The sequence below is a fragment of the Kwoniella mangroviensis genome, assembly GCF_000507465.2.
Source record: "Kwoniella mangroviensis CBS 8507 chromosome 1 map unlocalized Ctg01, whole genome shotgun sequence".
NCBI lineage: Eukaryota > Fungi > Basidiomycota > Tremellomycetes > Tremellales > Cryptococcaceae > Kwoniella > Kwoniella mangrovensis.
The window spans coordinates 5,840,558-5,859,254 of NW_027062533.1; the positions used below are offsets into that span (position 1 = coordinate 5,840,558).

Below are 18,697 nucleotides of genomic sequence, written 5' to 3' on the forward strand. Positions count from 1 at the left end.
ATTGCCAACTGAACACTTTTTGACCAGCATTGTCGTCTGATCCACTTCAGATGCCATCTTTGTATCTGTCTATAACAATGTAACATCCCGAATATTTCCTTTAACTCACTACATATACCAAAACACCTTTTCATTCTATATCGCTTTATTAATCTTACCTCTTCTTTTCCTCAACTTCTTAAACAGATTACTAGCCGCCAACAGGATCGCTGATGATCCAACGACGGCACCGAATATACCAAAAGGTATAGAATCGAATGTCCCACTTGATCTAACAGTCGAATTACCATTCTGTATAAAATGCTTGGAGCTACCACTACTCCCACCACTGATTAACGGTGTAGTTCCTGATAGGATATTTTGCACTTTGATGAACATAGATTCGATGATGGGTTTATTATCGTCCTATTACGTTTGTGCCGAGAAAGCAACGTAATTAGCACGAATGATTAGGTTGGTCGACGAGATCACAATATGACAAATATCACAAGCAGTAGAGATCATCAGACATAGTATGTCGTAAGAAAGTTTCCACTCACAGCACCTTTCTTCAACCTCCCGCTCAACCCTTCGAAATCCAATTTCAATCCATCAAAATTCTTTTTCACTTTCCTACTACTCTGCTCCAACTCCTCCAACTTGTTCGATAATTCGTCTATATCCCTATTTCCCGAGCTTGTCAATTTCTTTTTCTGTTTGTTCTCGGCGGTAATCTCATGTTCATGCTTATACACTGGTACTGCAAAGTCTTCCTCGTTTATTGGATTGGTGATCTTTTCAATCTTGTCATTGATTATGTCCATTGCTGAAGTGAGAGCGAACTGGTATGATACTAATGCTTCGGCTATTCTTGCGTCCTACGATCATGCAAAGGTCAGCTCAATATCGTGAAGGATCAAAGTATCATATCGTGAAGAATCACAATAGATCCTTTGGAGTAATTTCACTCACAAAGGCAGCTTGCACCACGGGATCCGAGGAATCTCCGGAAGCAGCTCTAGCAGCTATGGCTTGAGATGAATCACGGAATCTCCAGGGCTTGTATGGTTTCCCATTCTCATCAGGCATGTTCACGCAGATGACTAAGCGAGAGCAAGAAGAAAACCATCAGTCTCCGTTTTTCGTCCTTCGTCGCATTCGGATGCATAACCAAACTCACTATGCTGTACTTCGCCATTCACAAAATCATCTTGGAAAGTACCCTTCGCACTACCCCTATTGATCAAGAAAGCAGTGGGTTTACCATTCTCAGGAGCCTTGGGACATCTAGCTCCATTGACACCTCTAAATTTCGCATCGTCATGAACGGTATTTCGTAAGACTGTGAAACTCGTTGCGGACGATACGACAATCCCATAACCGAAATGATCACCTTCCAAGTAATTGTCAGTGACTGATCCCGAGTGAACGGTAGACTCCGTATCGTCCGACCATGTCGATGGACCGATGACTATGCCGCCCGTGAAGAATCGTCCAAATGCGTGAAGATGGTTGTGATGGACGTTTACGAGCATGTAGTCGCCTTGCCATGGGTCGTAGTCGACTAAATTTATTCCTGAAGTAAGATCTGGATGTCAGGCGTAATTCTTGATTGGGTTACGTATGAGTGTAGAGTCTGAATTGAAGAACAGCACACACCTCCAAGCACCACTCTGGTCCTAGAGTAGATATGATTATTCCTCACTTCACTTCCTGCCGAACCGAAGAGCACGATCGCACCATCCGTCGTATCATACACAATCTGTCATACAAGATTAGATGGCAATTTCCTCATGACAGCATACACTCACATTCTTCTCCACTAGTGAATCTTTGCAAGCCAAACTTATACCATCCGATCTGGGATTACCAAAAGGAGGTTCCAGTTCATTTTGTCCATCATAGTCGTCATCCCATTCCTCACCACACGGGCCCTATCATCAAACGGAGCTCGTTCAGTCTCGCTTGTCTCGTGGATGATGATCAAGTTGAATCGGAACTTACGATTTCGTTGTTTATAACTTTACCATACCTGCATTGTTTCCTATCACCTTCTCGGAAATGTAAAGCACTCCACCCTCTGTCAATCCACTATCAGCAAGACAGCCAAAGCGGATTACCGGACTGGTTCGGACTCACCTCGGTTCATACAATTTACAATCCCTCACAACCTGTCGCTCAGCATTCCCAACTTCGATCAATGCATCACCCTTCGGTATCCTCAGTAGCTGAGGTCTATTCCCGTCTACTATTAGTGATTTGATAGTAGCGTAAGAACATTGTTGACAGTCGGCCCTGCAAAAACAAATTAGCAACAGCCTCCGACGGTTTCCCCTCCACGATAAGGACCTTAAGCGCTGTGGTGTGGAAATACCCACCTGATAGCGGCAGATTGACCTGGACCTTCCACGATCAGCATCGCCCTATTCAACCCCTTTTCATCATTCTCGGTCGTCAAAGTCTGCTTCTCAGCAGTGAACAGGATGGAAGAATTGAGTCGATGCACTGATCCAGAACATAACGTGACGGTCGTTCCTGCTCCTCCTGTATGTGCGGGTGACATTCAGTCAGCTGCAAATGAATAGTCAAGGAGATCAGTCGACTCACCCCTTGAGAATGCAGCGTTGATAGGCTCCTCGTTACCTGACGGTAGACATGTCCTGGTGGTCTGAGGCCGCTGAATATCCTGAGCTGAAGAGAGGAGCGGTAGAAGGAATAGCGATAGGGAAAGGGATGGGATGAGCATTTTGAGTTGGGGAGATTATATCTTCATCGATCCGATCCTATTCATAAGATGTTGAGATGAGTTGAAGTAAAGCTAGAAGAGTCTGTTGTTATTCTGACTTTTCCCGTATAATTCTTTCCTATAGACGCGTTGGGATCATCCAACAGCAGGAATGAGGGATTCAGGGATAATCAACTACTACGAGTATGATCCAGGAACAATTATGTCTAATCTCTCGACCAAACGGAACCAATTGTCTCATCAAATCTTTGAGTTGCAGTGAGTACGATGAGAGCTGAGTACTGGACTATTCATCAATCATATCTTTTCGAGTACACTGTTCATACAGCACATCGGATCCAACAAGCGCCCGCCCACAATGTCAGGTATGTATCCCGACCGCAAGAGTGTAATTTGCGAGTGCCACAGCTGACTCTGTGAATTTTTATAAGGAAACAACGAAGCAGGCCCATCAACCTCCGTCCCCTCTTTTCCCTCAGGAGGGAACGATAGTGGAATCCCCGTCCAGCCATCAAAAATAGCCAAGAACGCCAGGCTTCCAGCAACCATGATCAACCCTGCTGGACAGATCCAGAAATCGCAGAAGAAGCATTCGAAGAACAAACAGGTATCGAAGAAGCAGAAAGCAAGGAATGAAAAGGGAAAAGAAAGAGCGATAGAGTTAAGTGAGAAATTGGGCAACAAAGTGAAAGAGAGAGAGGAGAAAAAGGTGAGTTTGAACAACTGTGCAGAACCCACATCCAAAATATGTAGACATCGGTCCTAGGGATCACAAAAGTCTCCCTCCTCAAGTCTGGAGGGATGACGAATGACTACATCCCATCGATTCAGAAGTAATCCTTTTAGTCTTCCGAACGGTCTCTTATACTTCACTTGACATTGTAGAATGCTGACTGTATGTTCTCCCACTCAACAGGCAAAGAGACAGAGAGCCAAAAAGGCATGGGAGTGAGCGTGAATGGGACCATAGTAGGACATGAGGGGAAGTACCTCCAGATCATGTAACATACTGTATGTATTATTGTGTATTTGCCTCTAGCATTAATTGATCATCGCGGATATCGGCAAGCTCGGAATCAACTCACTATACGACATTATACGACAGTTAAAAAACATAAATTGTGTAGGATGGACCGAAAACACTCATCAATAGGTCATCCGCAGATCAGAGCTGATGCCCTATAAGCGTCTTGGAGTACTATTCCGGGCAATCGATGACGACGGCAGGCAGGCAAGAGGACTGATAGATGGAATTGATGAAAATCTGACTAAAGCTCGTTCTTATTCAACTTGAACACCTATCACCCTACGCACAGGCATAACACACCAAAAATCTCAGGATGCGAATACCGCCGGCATCAGCGTAACAAACAACACACGTCGAAGCAACCAACTCGCCATACTTGACTTTTATACCATCCTTTGGACTGACAGACTAACGCAGATCCAGACCCATCAGATACCCCACTCACCATCAAAAACGTTCGATAAGGCTTATACCCACAAGATAACAAACGTTTGCGACTACGAACGACTAGGGAAAACTCGGAGGTAGATTAAGAGGACAACAACGGTATATATAGATGACCCATCTCGAGGGGACGGTCAGATCTGAATCCCCCTTGAAAAGGGAATCAATCAACTCAATCCACAAATACTAGAGCAACCCAGATCCCAGATTCAGCATCGTATCCAGCTCATCACAAGTCAAACGTAAAAATGGGTATAGTCGAATCTATCAGAAGGAGATCATCTTCTTTCAAAGGTAAGTAAATAAATCAGTCAGTTTTGCCACCCGTTCGACTTCTTTGCTATCCTATCGTCCATATTTGAAACTCCTTATCACTGACTGTTACACTGGATTTTAGACACTTCATCTATCCGACCAATCAGGTCCAGGACTACTACCACCACATCAACAGGTTACTCGTCAAGGTATTCTTCTGCTCCTACGTGAGTGTCACATTGTTCAGTTCGTCCTTTTCCCTATATGACTAGTATAACATTACAATATACCTATAAATGTATAGATAAACATGTTGAATGGAGGATAGACTGATTCTTCACTAACTACTACCTCAGCTCACGATTTCCTTCTCCAATCTCACGTACTCGCTCTGACGAACTCTAATCAATCAACTCTCGATCAGTCCAATACCCAAATACAACTTCGACTCCTTCTACGGGAGAACCCAATTGCAGTCAAAGTATGGATTTAGGCTTAGCAAGGATCAAATCTAACTTTTCTTCCTTATCTATCAAGCTCAAATCTCATAAACGACTTGACCTCAATCTCAATCAAGATCAAGATCAAAAGAAAAAATGTGGACCAGAAGGTTTTCGATCATTCGTTCAAAATGCCAAAGATCAAAATCCAAATTACAGAAAAGAGAAATTGAAAATTATGAAACCTGTTTCTTCGAAAGATGGGTTTGGATGGTTGATGAACAGGAAAAGGAATGACTGGGTCGATGAGTGAATCAGGTAATATACACTGTATTCACTATACGGTACATATGGCCGGGATCGAGAGATAATCGCACATAATAAGGCATATAGATGTAGATATACCCCACTGTGGCAAACGATGAATTGAGTGCTAATCGTCGTAACATCAAAGAACACATTGACATCTGAGATTCGTTAAACAAGATTGCTAAATTTTAATTATATATACAATGCAGGAAACTGCTATTCATCCACTACCACGCACAATTATCCGATTTGGGATTTCCAATCCTCTAAGGATCTAAGCAATTCTTCTTCCATAGATCTTGATATAATCTGTATCCGATTTATCTTCACCAACTCATGAATGTATGTATAAGTAGATTTATCATATAAACAATGCTCATACCTTGATTACCATCCACTCTCCTTCAATTCACTTTTCATCATGTTTTCGTAAAAAATCAGAAACGTAAAAATCGCCATTAAGACTTAACAAATTGGCTATTCTAGGATGAACTTCGACGTGGAATGTATCCCATGGGAAAGATTCGCCGTCTATTGTCGGAAATCGCAACGAAAAACTCAGTCAGTTCTATCGATAATCTATACAGGATAGACAAAAAGAAGAAACACATACCTATTGTGAAGATCGGTTGGTTCGCTTTATCTAGATTTTCAACTATGAATGCCGATACTATTCATCATCATATCAGATCATATCAGTATGTGTCATAGGATAAACAAGATAGATAGGTATGTAATTCAGGTTGAAAACTCACCCTTGTAATAGTGTTGACATTCCAACCAATACGCTTCACCTTTCTCTGCACCCGTTATAGCATTGGCCATCATCATCCTCGGGACGATCGATTGGACTACCACGTCGATCAGACCGTCGCCTGAGATGGAGACGGGCCATTGCATTAGATCTCGGGCAACCCAGGGCATCATACCGGCGCTGTAAAAAGAGCAAGCAAGGTCAGTAAAGGTTCGTCTGCCTACATGTACCTGTGAGGAAAGAGGGTAAAGGAAAGCGGTAATGATTCAAAAAATCATTTCACTCACTAGAAATACAATACACCTTCCCCATCTATCCAGTCTCCCTTCTTCACTGCATTCTGTGTGTTGATACTGTTCCCACCGTTGACAGCTGAGCTCCTGTTACCCCTTAGAGAACCTATAGATGATCTTTTGAGGGTTGATTTGGGTAAAGCACCAGAACTATCGATCGTTATCCACGTCGAATCAGGTTTTAAAGGTTTAGCTTCCGGTATTGTTCCATGATCGGGAATATATTCATTGCCTTCGCCTTCTTCTCCATCCTCCTCGTTGATCATATTGTTTGTTCCTGCACTCGCATCCCCATTTCCATTCGCATGTACATCTCCTGGTAAAGGAGTTTTCGTTCCATCTCCTTCACTCATCTTAGTCCCGATAGCCCCATTGACATTCAACCCATTCATCCCATTTACTAAAGGGTTCGTACCCCCACCCCACACTTTATCGTCTTTTACAAGTCGCTGTTTCACCCTATCCCTAGCTTTCCTAGCCATCGAAATCTTATCGTCCTCAACGACTTTCAACTGTATCTTCGTCTTGCAGTTCTTGTTATTCACTATACCCCTCAAGAACCCATATAAAAACCTATTATCGCCCATCCACCTCAAGTGCTCGGTACCGATATCGAGATCTACCATCAGTCCTAGGGCCGTGGACAGAAAACAGAATCTTCGTTGTTGAGAGGGCAGAAGGAGGACAGAACATAGGTCGATAGGAAGGGTTTGGCCTGGAAGTCGATGGGTATGCAAGTCAGCGAAAGTGAACACAGTTGACAGATGGGTTGATTCCTTGCTACTGACCTTTGATGATGTTCAACGTTGCTAAAGGTATGTTGAACGTATCTTTCACCCCAAACAGATTCGTACAAACAGCATTGGCGGAGCCTAAACAGATCGTGGGTCACACATGTCAGCCCAGCACTAAGTGTGCATCGGAGTCTACAATGCAGATCGAGTACTCACCTGTTGGTATAGGTGCGATAGGGATTTTCAACGCTTTTTTAGCATCTGATCTCGATGCTAGACCATTCAATACTTCGTACACTAGACCATCACCCGATGCAGTCGCGATGACACTGACAATTCGGTCAAAAACTTTCAATCTTCCTACATATACAATAAACCAGTATGCAGTCTATCCCTTGGACACTTACTCATAATCTAGTTCAATCGAATTAGTAATTTCTTCAGCATGTAACCTATGCGTCGTTTCTTTAGCTCATCCATCCATCAGCTATATACTTCATTTGTCTACTGGATGTGATTCGACTTACCTCTCAGATCTATCTGACATTCTGTAGCTTGTAGGATCGGTAATACAATATCGTGAACTATACTTTTCGCTTTCCCTTTACCTCCCACTGGGTTGACAAGTAATAAGACTTTCTTATCTCGTTTTATGCCTACATCCGGCGGAGTATATCATCAGCTTTGCTTGATCATCAATTATCCTTACCGGATTTGAATTTCTAATTCATGCCCATCCCCATAGACCCATGGACCTCACGCTCCTTCTTCATGAGCCATACCGTACCCTTAAGAAACAACTTACTCACCTCTATAAGCCAGTCCCATAGTATTATCACACCACTCCTCAGCCTCGGGTTCATTTATAGGCTCAACCAATACATGGAGTTTCGTCAATTTCAATGACGTCGAATTTCCACTTGGATTTCCTAGAGTGTGTAAATCCAATCTTCTATTTTGACCTGAGCCTTTTCCTTTATCGTTGGATAGTTTGGCTAGGAGAAAGTTCCGTATGGGTGTAGATAAGAGTCTTTTCGGTGCTGTCCCATAGATCCCACAAGATATCAGTCCCATTCAGCCTGAGATGAGAGAGGTCAAACTTACGTCTACCATCTCTTGATAGTTGAAGTACGTCCAATCTACCATCTTCGACGGTCAACAAACCCCTCTTGTCGTTGTGCAGGATCACGGGTAAGTCCTGATGTCTTGATATGGCTGCCATGTTGGATGATACCCTCAGTGGGTAGATATGATGGCGAGGGGAGTAAGGAAGGATAGGTGTTTATGTTGACTAGTGGTTATATCTCCTTACGACTAATGGTCATCTCGGTCATCGTCCACCGCATAATATCGGACGATCAAAGCGGATCTCGGAGATCATTGCGAGATTGAGATTATATCATGATATCATCACTTTTCAACGAGTTTAGCAGCACCCCGCTGATAACGACGACGAACATCATCCATTTGAATAAGATACTGTTTCTGCTCATCATAACCGTCTAAAACACTCATCGGACCTCATAATACCATTTTAAGAAGACTGCGAGTCAACGATGAGATGTCCAAACAACATGATACCTCAGCAGTAACACCACATCGGCCCAATAGACCAAGCAAGATATCATCCGGATCAGGTTCATTCGCAATCTCCCTTCCCGCCTCATACACTCAGGATGCCACTCCATCAACATCATCATCGACATCATCAAACAAAGCTCGATTCTCCACTCTATCCGCTGCATACCCTCTTAAACTTCTCACTCCCTCCGCACTGCCTTCTCAACCTTCCAGTCTAGGTATACTATACACACTAGCCTATGGAGGTGGATTAGTATCAGGTGATCTAATATCTCTACGGGGTGAAGTAGGAAAGGGATGTGGGTTAGTGATGTTGACGCAGGGAAGTACGAAGGTCTACAAAAAACGTCCAGGTATAAGACCCAAATCATCCAACATCAAAATACAAGGGGAAATGACTAAACAACGTTTACATATCACCATCCACCCCGAGGGCTTGTTGTTGTTGTTGCCAGATTCGATAAGTCCATTTTCAAAATCGAAATATACTCAACATCAGCGATTCGTGTTACCATCCGATCGTACCGGATCAGCCCTGATTCTAGATTGGGTAAATTCCGGTAGAGGTTTGCAAGATCAACAGAAAGAAACCGAGATTTGGTCAATGGATTATTACGATTCGACGAACGAGGTTTACATAGGTGATGAATTGCTTATGAGAGAAAGGATGGTATTAGATAACCAACATTCGACAATCATAACAGGAAACTCAGAATCTCGGATGGCCAGAAGTCTCGCACCATATCATGTATATTCGACTATACTCTTTATAGGACCTAAATTCCAAAAGCTCACCGAATACATTAAATACAAATCGAATAATATTAGACAATATCAGTTGAAATCCCCACAAGAACTTATATGGTCTTATAGCGAGACTGATCAAAAGTATAATGCAGGCGTGATCAGGATTGCGTCGGTGGAGATCGAACAGACTAGAATATGGTTGAGAGAGGTATTGGAGTTTGCGGGCATCAAGGATTTGGTAGGTGAGGGGATATGGCCTAGGTGTTTGTGAGGAGTTGATTAAGAGGATGTCGTGACTTTGTGACTTTGTACATAACGTTGGGTAGACGACAATTGCAGAGAGAACTTGATTTATACCTTGCATATACATACAACCCTATAGGAAAAAGGTATACCCAGAAATGTATAATATCATAAACATGCCAAACCGATTCGAAAGATGATATATGTTTCTCCGTCTAAATTTGCCCAACTTGAGCTGAAGTCTCTACGAAATCACTCGCACTCGTCTTATCGATCACCACTATATTACTGACTTTCTGAGAATCGAATATCACACCGTAGAACTTATCCGCTTGGGCCAACATCTCAGATTTGAAAGTGGTCGTGATGAACTGAGCTTTGGAGGATAAATCGTGTATCATACCTGATATCGTTGATCGTTAGCTGAAGACCCAGTCGATGGTAACAAGCCAACTCACTAGCTACAGCAGTCCTATATTGAGCATCTAAATTCGCATCAATCTCATCGAAAAGATAGAACGGCGCAGGATCACATTTCTGGATGGAAAATACCAAAGCGAGGGCGACGAGCGATTTTTGTCCACCGGATAGTTGCTGGATACGTTGTCCTTCATCTGCTTTGGAGTTGAACGAGACCTAGACACCGAGCATAATCACATTTAGTGAGTTGTGACCATGGTACATTTCGATAGTTCCAACTCACTCTGATAGATACACCAGTATAATTATCAATCTCAGACTTCTCTCGACCTACAGGTCCAGACTCCTCTGATTCTTCGTCCTACACATACATAGCCCACATCAATAAGCTAATGACACATTGCATTTACATGCGAACTTTAACTTACGATGTACCCTTCGATCCTCTTCTGCATGACCAATTCCCCTCTACCAGCAGGAACCAATTTCTCGAACACTTCTTCGAAATACCTTGAGACCTGCTTGAAGGTCCGCTCGATCGCTTCATCTTTACGTTGATCAAGGGTAACAATGAGCTCTTCGATCTTTTCGGCAGACTCATCCAATTCCTCTCTCCTAGCTAAGAGTTCATCTCGCTGTTTGGTGAAATTGTTGTATTGCTCAAAGGCTTTCTTGTTGACGTGGGCGTATTTCTTCAACCCTTCGGTAACTTTGTGTAATCGTTTGACGATCTGTGCCAGGATCAAACAACCGAAGTCAGCTGAGCTCACGCATATTGACTGAAGGGGATGGACTGATTCACCTTGTTAGGACTCTGATCCATGTATTTAGTGAATGCCTCTTCTGGTAATACACCCAAATCCCTGATCTTGTTATTGCATTCCTCCCTTCTGTTAATCAAGGTCTGTCTCTTGGTCAGATACCTCTCAGCATTCTTTTGGACTCTCATGATGGCGCGGGTATTTTCAAGTTGCTCCGACTGAACTTTATCGAGGTTCTCCGTTAATTTGGTAATCTCGGAAGTAACTTCTTCGATTCGATTTTCGCTCTCTGTTTTATAACACAGTGATGAGAAGTCAGCTCAAAGACTGACCACGGTACGATAAATAGAGCTGACCCACCTGTCACTTGTTCACTTAGATCTTCGATTGATCTTATGAGATTTCTTAGTTCCGCATTTCTCAATTCCACTTCACCAGCTTGCAGTACACCACTTCCAGCATCACCTTCCATCTGGTCCAGTCTCGCTCTTAATTCCTCTCGTCTCCTTCGTAAGCTCTCGGTCAACTCGATCTCGAGTCTATTTCGTTCACCGGTGACCTATCCAGAAATGATGAGCTACTTCGATCGATGCCCGGTGACGATTAAGCTCACCTTCGTCCTAGCCTGAGTAGCTTCCAACAAAGCTTTCTTCTGTTCCTCGGCGTCCTGAGTCAAATCCTCCAATTGAGTAACCTCTTCATCCGTTAATCTCTGTCTCATTGGTGTCCTCGACTCTTCCTCATAAGATGCTCTCTTCGATCTTGCATCTCTCAATTCACCTTCGGCATCTTCCAAAGCCTGTTCCAATTTGTTTACTCTTTCCTTCGCACCCTCCTCATCACGAGCCGTCAAATCTCGTTGCGTTGCTAACACATTCCTACCATCCACGCTTTGTTTTCGTTTAGCTTCCAACACCTGGATTTGACCCATCGCCCGTGAGATATCCTGCTCGAGCTTGGCAATACCTTCTTTCACTTCTCGATGTCGTTCCGAATCAGTTTCGTAGGTAGTTCGCCATTTCTTGGCTGCTTTGACTGCATCGAGACGTGACCTTCTGACATCATGATAACCACCGGTCAAAGCACCTTTTCGATCGACTCGATCACCTTCGATAGTGACCGCGTTGAGATTGTGACTTCGGGTGTATTGAGCAGCTGTTTGGAGATCCTCGCAGATGATAGTTCGACCGAATACCTGTTTTTTTTTTTTTGGCAAGAGTCAGCTGATATCTGCATATCGTGCCAGCTCGTTGGACGCACCTGTTCAAATGCCATGATATACTGTCTATCGAATTGAATTTTCTGGATCATCGGTAAAGCGTCGTTCGCCTTGGGATAGATTACCTGTTGGCTTTTCAATCGGTTGAGCGGCATGAAGGTGACTCGTCCGCTTTTCTCGCGGTTCATCACTTCAAGCAGTTTGGTTACGGTATCGTCGTTATCGACAACGACATGGAACAAACTGTGGGACGAACAGTTAGCAATCGACGGGATGGTTCCTGATAGCGATACCGAATCTTACCTGTTTCCCGCTGTTACTTCAACCGCCGTCTTGTATTTATCTGAAACTTCTAATAGTTCATATAAAGGTCCATAAACACCATCAAGATTCAATCGCTTGGCAATCGTTCGGACAGCTCGAAGCCCGTTGCTTGTGTCCTTTTTGAACGACATGAGCTTCATGCGGTCATTCGATGTATCGCACTAACCTTATCCATCATCCCCAAAATGGACCTTTCAGCCGAATCCATCTCACTCTTAGCGTTAGATACAGTTTGACCAAGCTTGCCGTCTTCTCGCCATAATTCCCTACCAACAACATGTCAGCTTGATCCTCTGTAAATATAGAAAGAGGTGTATACTCACTTTCGTCTTTCCTGCATGCCATCCAAATTACCTCTCAACGTAGTGACTTCTTCAGCCATTCTCCTCAAATTGTCTCTTCTTTCATCTTCTTGTCTACTTCGTTCTCGGGATCGAGCCATGACCTCTGTGAGTTGATCTTTCGCATTTTCCACATCGGTTCTCAAGGTATCTACTCGTGTTTGCTGGTCGGTCTCGTAATCTCTGAGCGACTGTATTTCACCTTGCAAGTATCGGTCTCTAGCTGCTTTAGTGTTGAATTGTTGAGCTCGACCTTGCTTGGCGAAAAGGACTGCAAGTTTAGATTGGGTTGTTTCAAGACTACATCATTAATCAGCTTCGTGCGAATAAGTAAAGTAAGTACGAAGACGATGACTTACGTTTCCCTCGCTTGTCTTTCCTCGGCTATCCTTCTCTCAGCATCTATAATGAGTTCATCCAATCTTTCACTCGCTTCTTCGATCCTCTCTTCCAAAGATCGCAATTCTTCTGCGACTTCAGCTCTTCTTTGCTCTCCCGCTTCTCCAGCTGTAGTGAAATCAGCAATGACACACTCGATCTCCGTTCGAGCTCGAACGAGATCGGCCATTTCCGCTTCGTACTGCCTGAGAGCAAGTTGAGTGGTAGATAAGGCATGTTTAGCAGTTGTGAGGGATTCTTCGTATTTCTGCAAAAATCCGTTTGTCAGCTACAAGCACAGATTCACCTAAGGAGGAGTCAGATATGGGTAGCTTACTTGAACTTGTTCCTCCTTGTCGTTGAATTCTTTCCTCTTAGTATTGGAATCATGAATATCTTCCCTTCTTTCCTCTTCGACCTATTCAAGCCAAGTCAGCTAAGATCTTCCCCAAGACAGGGTCGGCTCACCTTATCAAGGGCAACCGTAACATCCTCCAAATCTCTCTGATGTAAGGCATATTCCAAACATCTTCTCTCCCTATCTTTCTCCTGATAATCCTTCAGATCTTGCTTTTCCTCATCCAACTCATTCAACCTATCTTCGATCGTCACCAGAATCTCGGCGATCTTATCCCTTTTCGTATCCGTCTCTTCCATCAATCTCGTCGATTCTGCTCTCTTCTGCTCATATACTTCTGTTCCCGCTACATCTTTCAGTAACCTCAATCGCTCTTTATCCGTCATGTTGGTTAGATGAGTAATCTAACACGTGCAAGGAATTAGCCAAAATCGATTGTTAGGTAGAAGAAGGCCGGATAACTTACTCTTCCTTGAGGTACGATATAGTAAGGGTTTGACTTGGAAAACCCAGCAGCTTCCAGTAATTGATCCACCTCAGACCTACTTGCACTCTTTCGGTCCAAGGAATATTCATCTTTCTTCAGACCGATCGTTCGTCGGAGAACTAATTCTGATCGACCAGTTGGGAAACGTCCATCAGAGTCTATAGAATCGGCAAGTCAGTTGAGGTCATTTCTCCCGTAGGAACAGAGGAAGATCAACTCACTATCAAAGACAATCTCAACATAAGCTGAGAGGGTAGTAGCGGTTGATGTTCCTTCATGTAGCAGACGTTGTCTTTCCTCCCTGTTCATCTTGGTATACTGATCGGATAAGACAAACCGTATGGCTGCCAGGAAAGGTAAGCTCATTTGTTCATTGATAAAGGCGCAAGAACGGGTCGCAACTCTAGCAGATGGATCTCACCTGAGAAGAAATTCGACTTTCCACTTCCATTTCGTCCCACCACTACATTGTGTGCTGGTCTGCAAGCAGTGTAAGTCAGCTATGTATGCCTTTTCGATGCCTGGGCACATAGAAGCTCACGAGAATGGATCAACAGCCACTTGATCTCTATACGACTTGAAGCCTATAAATGGACTGGTAAGTTCGCCTGTGACGAATGAAGGAAGAGGCAAGCAAGGAACATACCCTGAATCGTTATGGTTTTGATGTACTGTCAGATATACACGGTCAGCTGCATACTGTCAGGGGAGGGTGAATGAGCAGCTCACCATCTTGAGCAACCACAGCTCCACCTGGACAGGAGTTAGTGAGATATCGGAGATGTTGACGAGGAGACAAGTGAGTAACAAGGAGGAAGGAGGAAAGTAATGTTGAGTTCAGTTGATGATCAAACGCGTCCGAAGGGAAATCGCCTGTTAGACTAGCAGTCCACTCAACCTCATGTTCGTCTACCCGCGTCAACCAAGTCGTTACGTAACTCACTGCTATTCCGGGCCTCCACATTCCACTGCTCGATCAGATACTCGTAGATTCAGTCCATACTCACTCGTAGTGTGGTCGAGTGGATGAAGGATGAACAATGCTGAATTCACCTCTTGACTTGTCTATCAGCGTATATCTAGCGACACATCTTGTAATTCAAGCGACAGGTGTACCTTGACAATGGACGAAGATGAAGTAGCTTCCATTCTGGGAGAGTGAGCTGCTTTCTAAGATGATTCTTTCGCTTCAGCTCATTTGTGATCTTATCATTCCTAGGACGAGTACCAATAACCCACCTCCTCGACCTGGAGTACCTAGACGAGGAGAGAACAGGGAGTTTGACACATATTTTGACGGGACTACAGCCGAGTATGATCCTGGCGAAGTGGATTTCCAGGAACTACGAAGGTGAGCTGCACTAACATCCTTAAGGACAATTAGCTAATATGTTTTGATCTATCTGGCGCTGTAGAGCTGCTTGGGCGACTTGGCGAACCAGACCCCCTGCTGCTTTAGGGGGGAACAGTAGCAATAGAGTAGAAGAAGAGGACGATGAGCTATCTCGGTGAGTCTTAGCCCTCAGTGTTCACTTTTCTAGCTGCAGCTCAGCTGGGAAATACTTAGCGTATTGGCACTTTCCGCTCAAGAGCATTTCTCCCGAACGAGTTCTCGTCAACCCTCCGTTGTGGTAGACGATGACGACGAAGATGAGGAACTCAAAAGAGCTATAGCGATGTCTGAAGAAGATGCGAGAGCACCAAAGAGGAGAAAGAGAGAAGAGACGCCGGAAGAGGAGAGGCGTATGCTTGCAGAGTACGTGCTCATTTCCCATGACACATATTTGTCTTATCTCCTCTTCATCCTATATAATCCCATTGAAACGTCTGAGCCGCTATGGACTTTGAGTATATGTTCTGGCTCTCTATTATTGTCACCGTTCATCCTCCTTTTGTAAATAAGCGAAAACCAATTTCGAAGCAATTGCAGACGATGAACATGTACATTAGAAAAACATTCTCATACAAACGTCTGAGAGTACTCGACGGCTGTCGTGTATCTTCCCAGCCTTGCTATACTCGAGCTAATACTGTCTGTAGAGCCATGGCAGCTTCACTTGCAGAATCCGAACCTGGTCCCTCGAACGACTCCCCTCAACAATCTCAAACCTCGACCATCGTCTCCACCCAATCATCTACCGCGTCTAGCTCTACGATCGTTGCTGCGACACCGTCGGAAACTGTCAAGGCGCCAGTACTCAAGATAGGTGGTCAGGTGATTGATCGAGCGCAGTTAGAAAGAGAAAGAAGGGAAAGACAAGCAGCACGTCAAGCTGCTTTGTCAGGTACTCCGACTCCAATCACTGTCACCACTATGTTTACACCTACGCCCACGCCCATAGCCGGTCCATCGAGAATAGCAGGCATGTCGTCAATCACCCCATCGGTATCTAGTGCCGGTCCATCAACATCACGAGCTAATCAAAGCTCATCAATCCATCCTCTTCAATCGTCCGGACCGTTCCCCAGCGATGCTGCGGGAGAATATTATCCGAATGGCGAATTGAGGCATGTAGCCTTGAAGATCGGTAATTCCACTACGGAAAGAACTTTTTCACCTGCACAAATAGTTGGTAATGTAAGTCAGCTAATCTTGTTCTCCCTCAGAAGAAATAAAGAGTAGCTGATCCTTAGAGTGTAGCACTCTCAGATTTCTCTTATAATCATGTCATCTTTCGTGATCGACGATCAATGGGTAATGGACAAGAATATCTTACCTCCACCTGAAGAAGTGCCTACCATCGTAGTACGCCCTCATCCGAAAGATAAACCGGAGTATAACGGTAGGATCCAATTACATCCAAATGGCGAGATGTGGGTTTATCCGAAGATGACGACGGGCTTTGGGTGAGTGACACCTTAAACCAGATGGAATAAAGATGAGTGAGCAGTTTGAATCAAAGTTCTGACGAATTGTTGATCGAACAGGAGTGCGCATATGAAGTACTTTTGGGTGAGCCTTCATATCTGCTAGATCTCGACGATAGAATATACACTGAAGAGTCGATGTTACACTTTGCCAGATCTTCTATAAGACGGGTAGGTTGAGGTCAGTAATCTCAACAGCGAATATGGTAGATTACGACTGGGAAATGATCGAGAATGTGAGCTTGCCCTCTTTCTACCATCCAATACATGAAATGAACTAGCTCATCATACCAAAATTGTGATAGACAATATTCGTCCAAGATTTCTTACCTTTGCCTCAACCAAATCCACTCCGAAGCGACCTCAGAACCCACGATTTCCCTCTACAATTCGCTCATCTCTTCACTCACACACGTATACATACTGCTTTGCGAAGCTTGATACGTGCCCATCCTCATGGCTCACAAATCCCTTTTACACCGGAGGATAATTTTGGTGATCTGGCGAAATACGATTGGAGTAAAGTGAAGGTCAGGTTGGTAATCAGTATACCAGGGACTTATACGGGCTACGAACAGATAAATAAATTTGGGATAAGTAGATTGGGTAAAGTGTTGAATGAGGAAGGTTGGGCACCTAAGTCGGGTGAACAGTTGGATGTAGAATTCCAAGTGAGTCGGCTATTCTGATGACGGTTGAGGCTTGATCTCAAGTAGCTCATCGTGAGAGTTCGTTGGATTAGGGATCTTCCTTAGGAACATATAGCTTGGAATGGTTCTCGAAATTCCACTCTTTCATCTCTGGTAAAACCGCTCAACAAATATCAAATAGATCCAAACCTAACGCATGGCCTGAGATCAGAATCTTGTTCCCTACTTTGGCTAACGTGGAAGCGAGCCAGCTTGGTAAAGAAGGAGGAGGAACTATGTTTTGCGGGAAGGGTTTCAACGACGTGACGAGGAGTTTGTTCAGGGATAGTAGGAGTAAGAGAGGAAGGGTCTTGATGCATACTAAGGTGAGCTGTCCATTTCCAATAAATCACAGCTCAACTATATATGCGGATTATTCGGCTGACCTGATTTACCGCTGGTCCATGTAGATGCTGATAGCTACTTTCGAACCTGAAGAGAACAAATTGGGTCTTGGTAAATCGTCGACGCCAGCTAAATCAGCTAAGAGGAAAGTGGACGAACTGAAAGATGAAGTTGGAGGTTGGATATACGTAGGAAGTCATAATTTCTCTCCTTCAGCTTGGGTACGTTTCGTGTTTCCCTCCGTGTGAAAGTTGGCCAACGCTTGCCCTTGAATTGGTTAACGAAAAGCTGACTAGGGCCTCGGGGCGATTTAGGGTAATGTGGAATTCAAGAAGGACCCTCCTACGCTGAATATCAAGAATTACGAAATTGGAATCGTGTTCCCACTTGGTATGCATCCAGCCATTCGTCTTCAGTTGTTGCTCGATAAGTGTTAGATGAGACTGATATACGTGATTGTCTCCGTCATTATAGAACGAGACAAAGCGAAAGCTCAAGCCGACAAGGTCGCGCCGTACGTCAGACCTGCTCAGAGGTATACTGCGGGTGATGTTCCATGGGTGAGTCCGCTATCTGACCCAGGAATAACATAGCACGAGCTGATGTCCTTTCTTTACGTTCCGATAGGATCTAAATGCTCATCGATAATGGGGCCGAACGACTCTGGTGGAACGCAGCTTGATCGCAAGGTTGATGGCGATATTTTATGAGTTGGAATCGATATGTACCAATAAATCATCGTCACTTGTAATTGTACAATAGCTTGAGTCTCGTCTTCTATGCATTTCATGCCATGTAAAACACTCAACAAAAGGATGTCTGATCGACGGTTGCCACTTCCCCGCCACTCCACTGTGAGTGTCAGCTAGGCACCAACTCGAGTGAGCGTCAAAGCGCGTTTTAGAATTGTTGAACCAAAAGAACAGAAATTTGGGAAAATCATGCAGATCATCTA

General features: G+C 44.1%; 7 protein-coding genes across 7 annotated transcripts; 4 read left to right on the top strand and 3 right to left on the bottom strand.

Annotated features, from left to right (window-relative positions):
* Positions 1 to 135: 135 nt before the first annotated feature.
* On the bottom strand, positions 136 to 2,725 carry I203_102186 (uncharacterized protein; the record flags this gene model as incomplete). Its single annotated transcript, XM_019146691.1, has 10 exons — positions 136 to 405; positions 540 to 857; positions 952 to 1,082; positions 1,160 to 1,555; positions 1,639 to 1,741; positions 1,791 to 1,913; positions 1,984 to 2,059; positions 2,119 to 2,274; positions 2,358 to 2,523; positions 2,587 to 2,725. 10 exons carry the CDS (start codon positions 2,723 to 2,725, stop codon positions 136 to 138), a joined length of 1,878 nt encoding a protein of 625 aa, XP_019004224.1.
* A 358-nt stretch (positions 2,726 to 3,083) lies between these two features.
* Positions 3,084 to 3,677, top strand: I203_102187 (uncharacterized protein; the record flags this gene model as incomplete). Its single annotated transcript, XM_019146692.1, has 3 exons — positions 3,084 to 3,090; positions 3,157 to 3,434; positions 3,642 to 3,677. 3 exons carry the CDS (start codon positions 3,084 to 3,086, stop codon positions 3,675 to 3,677), a joined length of 321 nt encoding a protein of 106 aa, XP_019004225.1.
* A 1,257-nt stretch (positions 3,678 to 4,934) lies between these two features.
* On the top strand, positions 4,935 to 5,204 carry I203_102188 (uncharacterized protein; the record flags this gene model as incomplete). Its single annotated transcript, XM_019146693.2, has 1 exon — positions 4,935 to 5,204. The coding sequence occupies one exon, from the start codon at positions 4,935 to 4,937 to the stop codon at positions 5,202 to 5,204; it is 270 nt and encodes an 89-aa protein (XP_019004226.2).
* Positions 5,205 to 5,609: 405 nt separating this feature from the next.
* I203_102189 (uncharacterized protein) lies at positions 5,610 to 8,203 on the bottom strand (the record flags this gene model as incomplete). The annotated part of the gene is made up of 10 exons (XM_065517045.1): positions 5,610 to 5,731; positions 5,814 to 5,870; positions 5,956 to 6,134; positions 6,242 to 6,962; positions 7,036 to 7,119; positions 7,198 to 7,310; positions 7,389 to 7,446; positions 7,509 to 7,637; positions 7,791 to 8,021; positions 8,086 to 8,203. The coding sequence occupies 10 exons, from the start codon at positions 8,201 to 8,203 to the stop codon at positions 5,610 to 5,612; spliced, it is 1,812 nt and encodes a 603-aa protein (XP_065373863.1).
* Positions 8,204 to 8,542: 339 nt separating this feature from the next.
* I203_102190 (uncharacterized protein) lies at positions 8,543 to 9,580 on the top strand (the record flags this gene model as incomplete). The annotated part of the gene is made up of 1 exon (XM_019146695.1): positions 8,543 to 9,580. The coding sequence occupies one exon, from the start codon at positions 8,543 to 8,545 to the stop codon at positions 9,578 to 9,580; it is 1,038 nt and encodes a 345-aa protein (XP_019004228.1).
* A 187-nt stretch (positions 9,581 to 9,767) lies between these two features.
* Positions 9,768 to 14,804, bottom strand: I203_102191 (uncharacterized protein; the record flags this gene model as incomplete). The annotated part of the gene is made up of 21 exons (XM_065517046.1): positions 9,768 to 9,955; positions 10,011 to 10,188; positions 10,256 to 10,333; positions 10,401 to 10,703; positions 10,775 to 11,022; positions 11,094 to 11,292; positions 11,347 to 11,928; positions 11,994 to 12,195; positions 12,256 to 12,392; positions 12,443 to 12,542; positions 12,600 to 12,917; positions 12,977 to 13,263; positions 13,333 to 13,413; positions 13,464 to 13,757; positions 13,820 to 13,998; positions 14,062 to 14,184; positions 14,262 to 14,320; positions 14,382 to 14,424; positions 14,487 to 14,511; positions 14,570 to 14,593; positions 14,784 to 14,804. The coding sequence occupies 21 exons, from the start codon at positions 14,802 to 14,804 to the stop codon at positions 9,768 to 9,770; spliced, it is 3,669 nt and encodes a 1,222-aa protein (XP_065373864.1).
* Positions 14,805 to 14,963: 159 nt separating this feature from the next.
* Positions 14,964 to 18,390, top strand: I203_102192 (uncharacterized protein; the record flags this gene model as incomplete). Its single annotated transcript, XM_019146697.1, has 14 exons — positions 14,964 to 14,998; positions 15,060 to 15,191; positions 15,256 to 15,348; positions 15,408 to 15,596; positions 15,881 to 16,418; positions 16,482 to 16,687; positions 16,769 to 16,793; positions 16,864 to 16,944; positions 17,014 to 17,379; positions 17,451 to 17,723; positions 17,808 to 17,963; positions 18,057 to 18,132; positions 18,217 to 18,302; positions 18,370 to 18,390. The coding sequence occupies 14 exons, from the start codon at positions 14,964 to 14,966 to the stop codon at positions 18,388 to 18,390; spliced, it is 2,277 nt and encodes a 758-aa protein (XP_019004230.1).
* Positions 18,391 to 18,697: the final 307 nt, after the last annotated feature.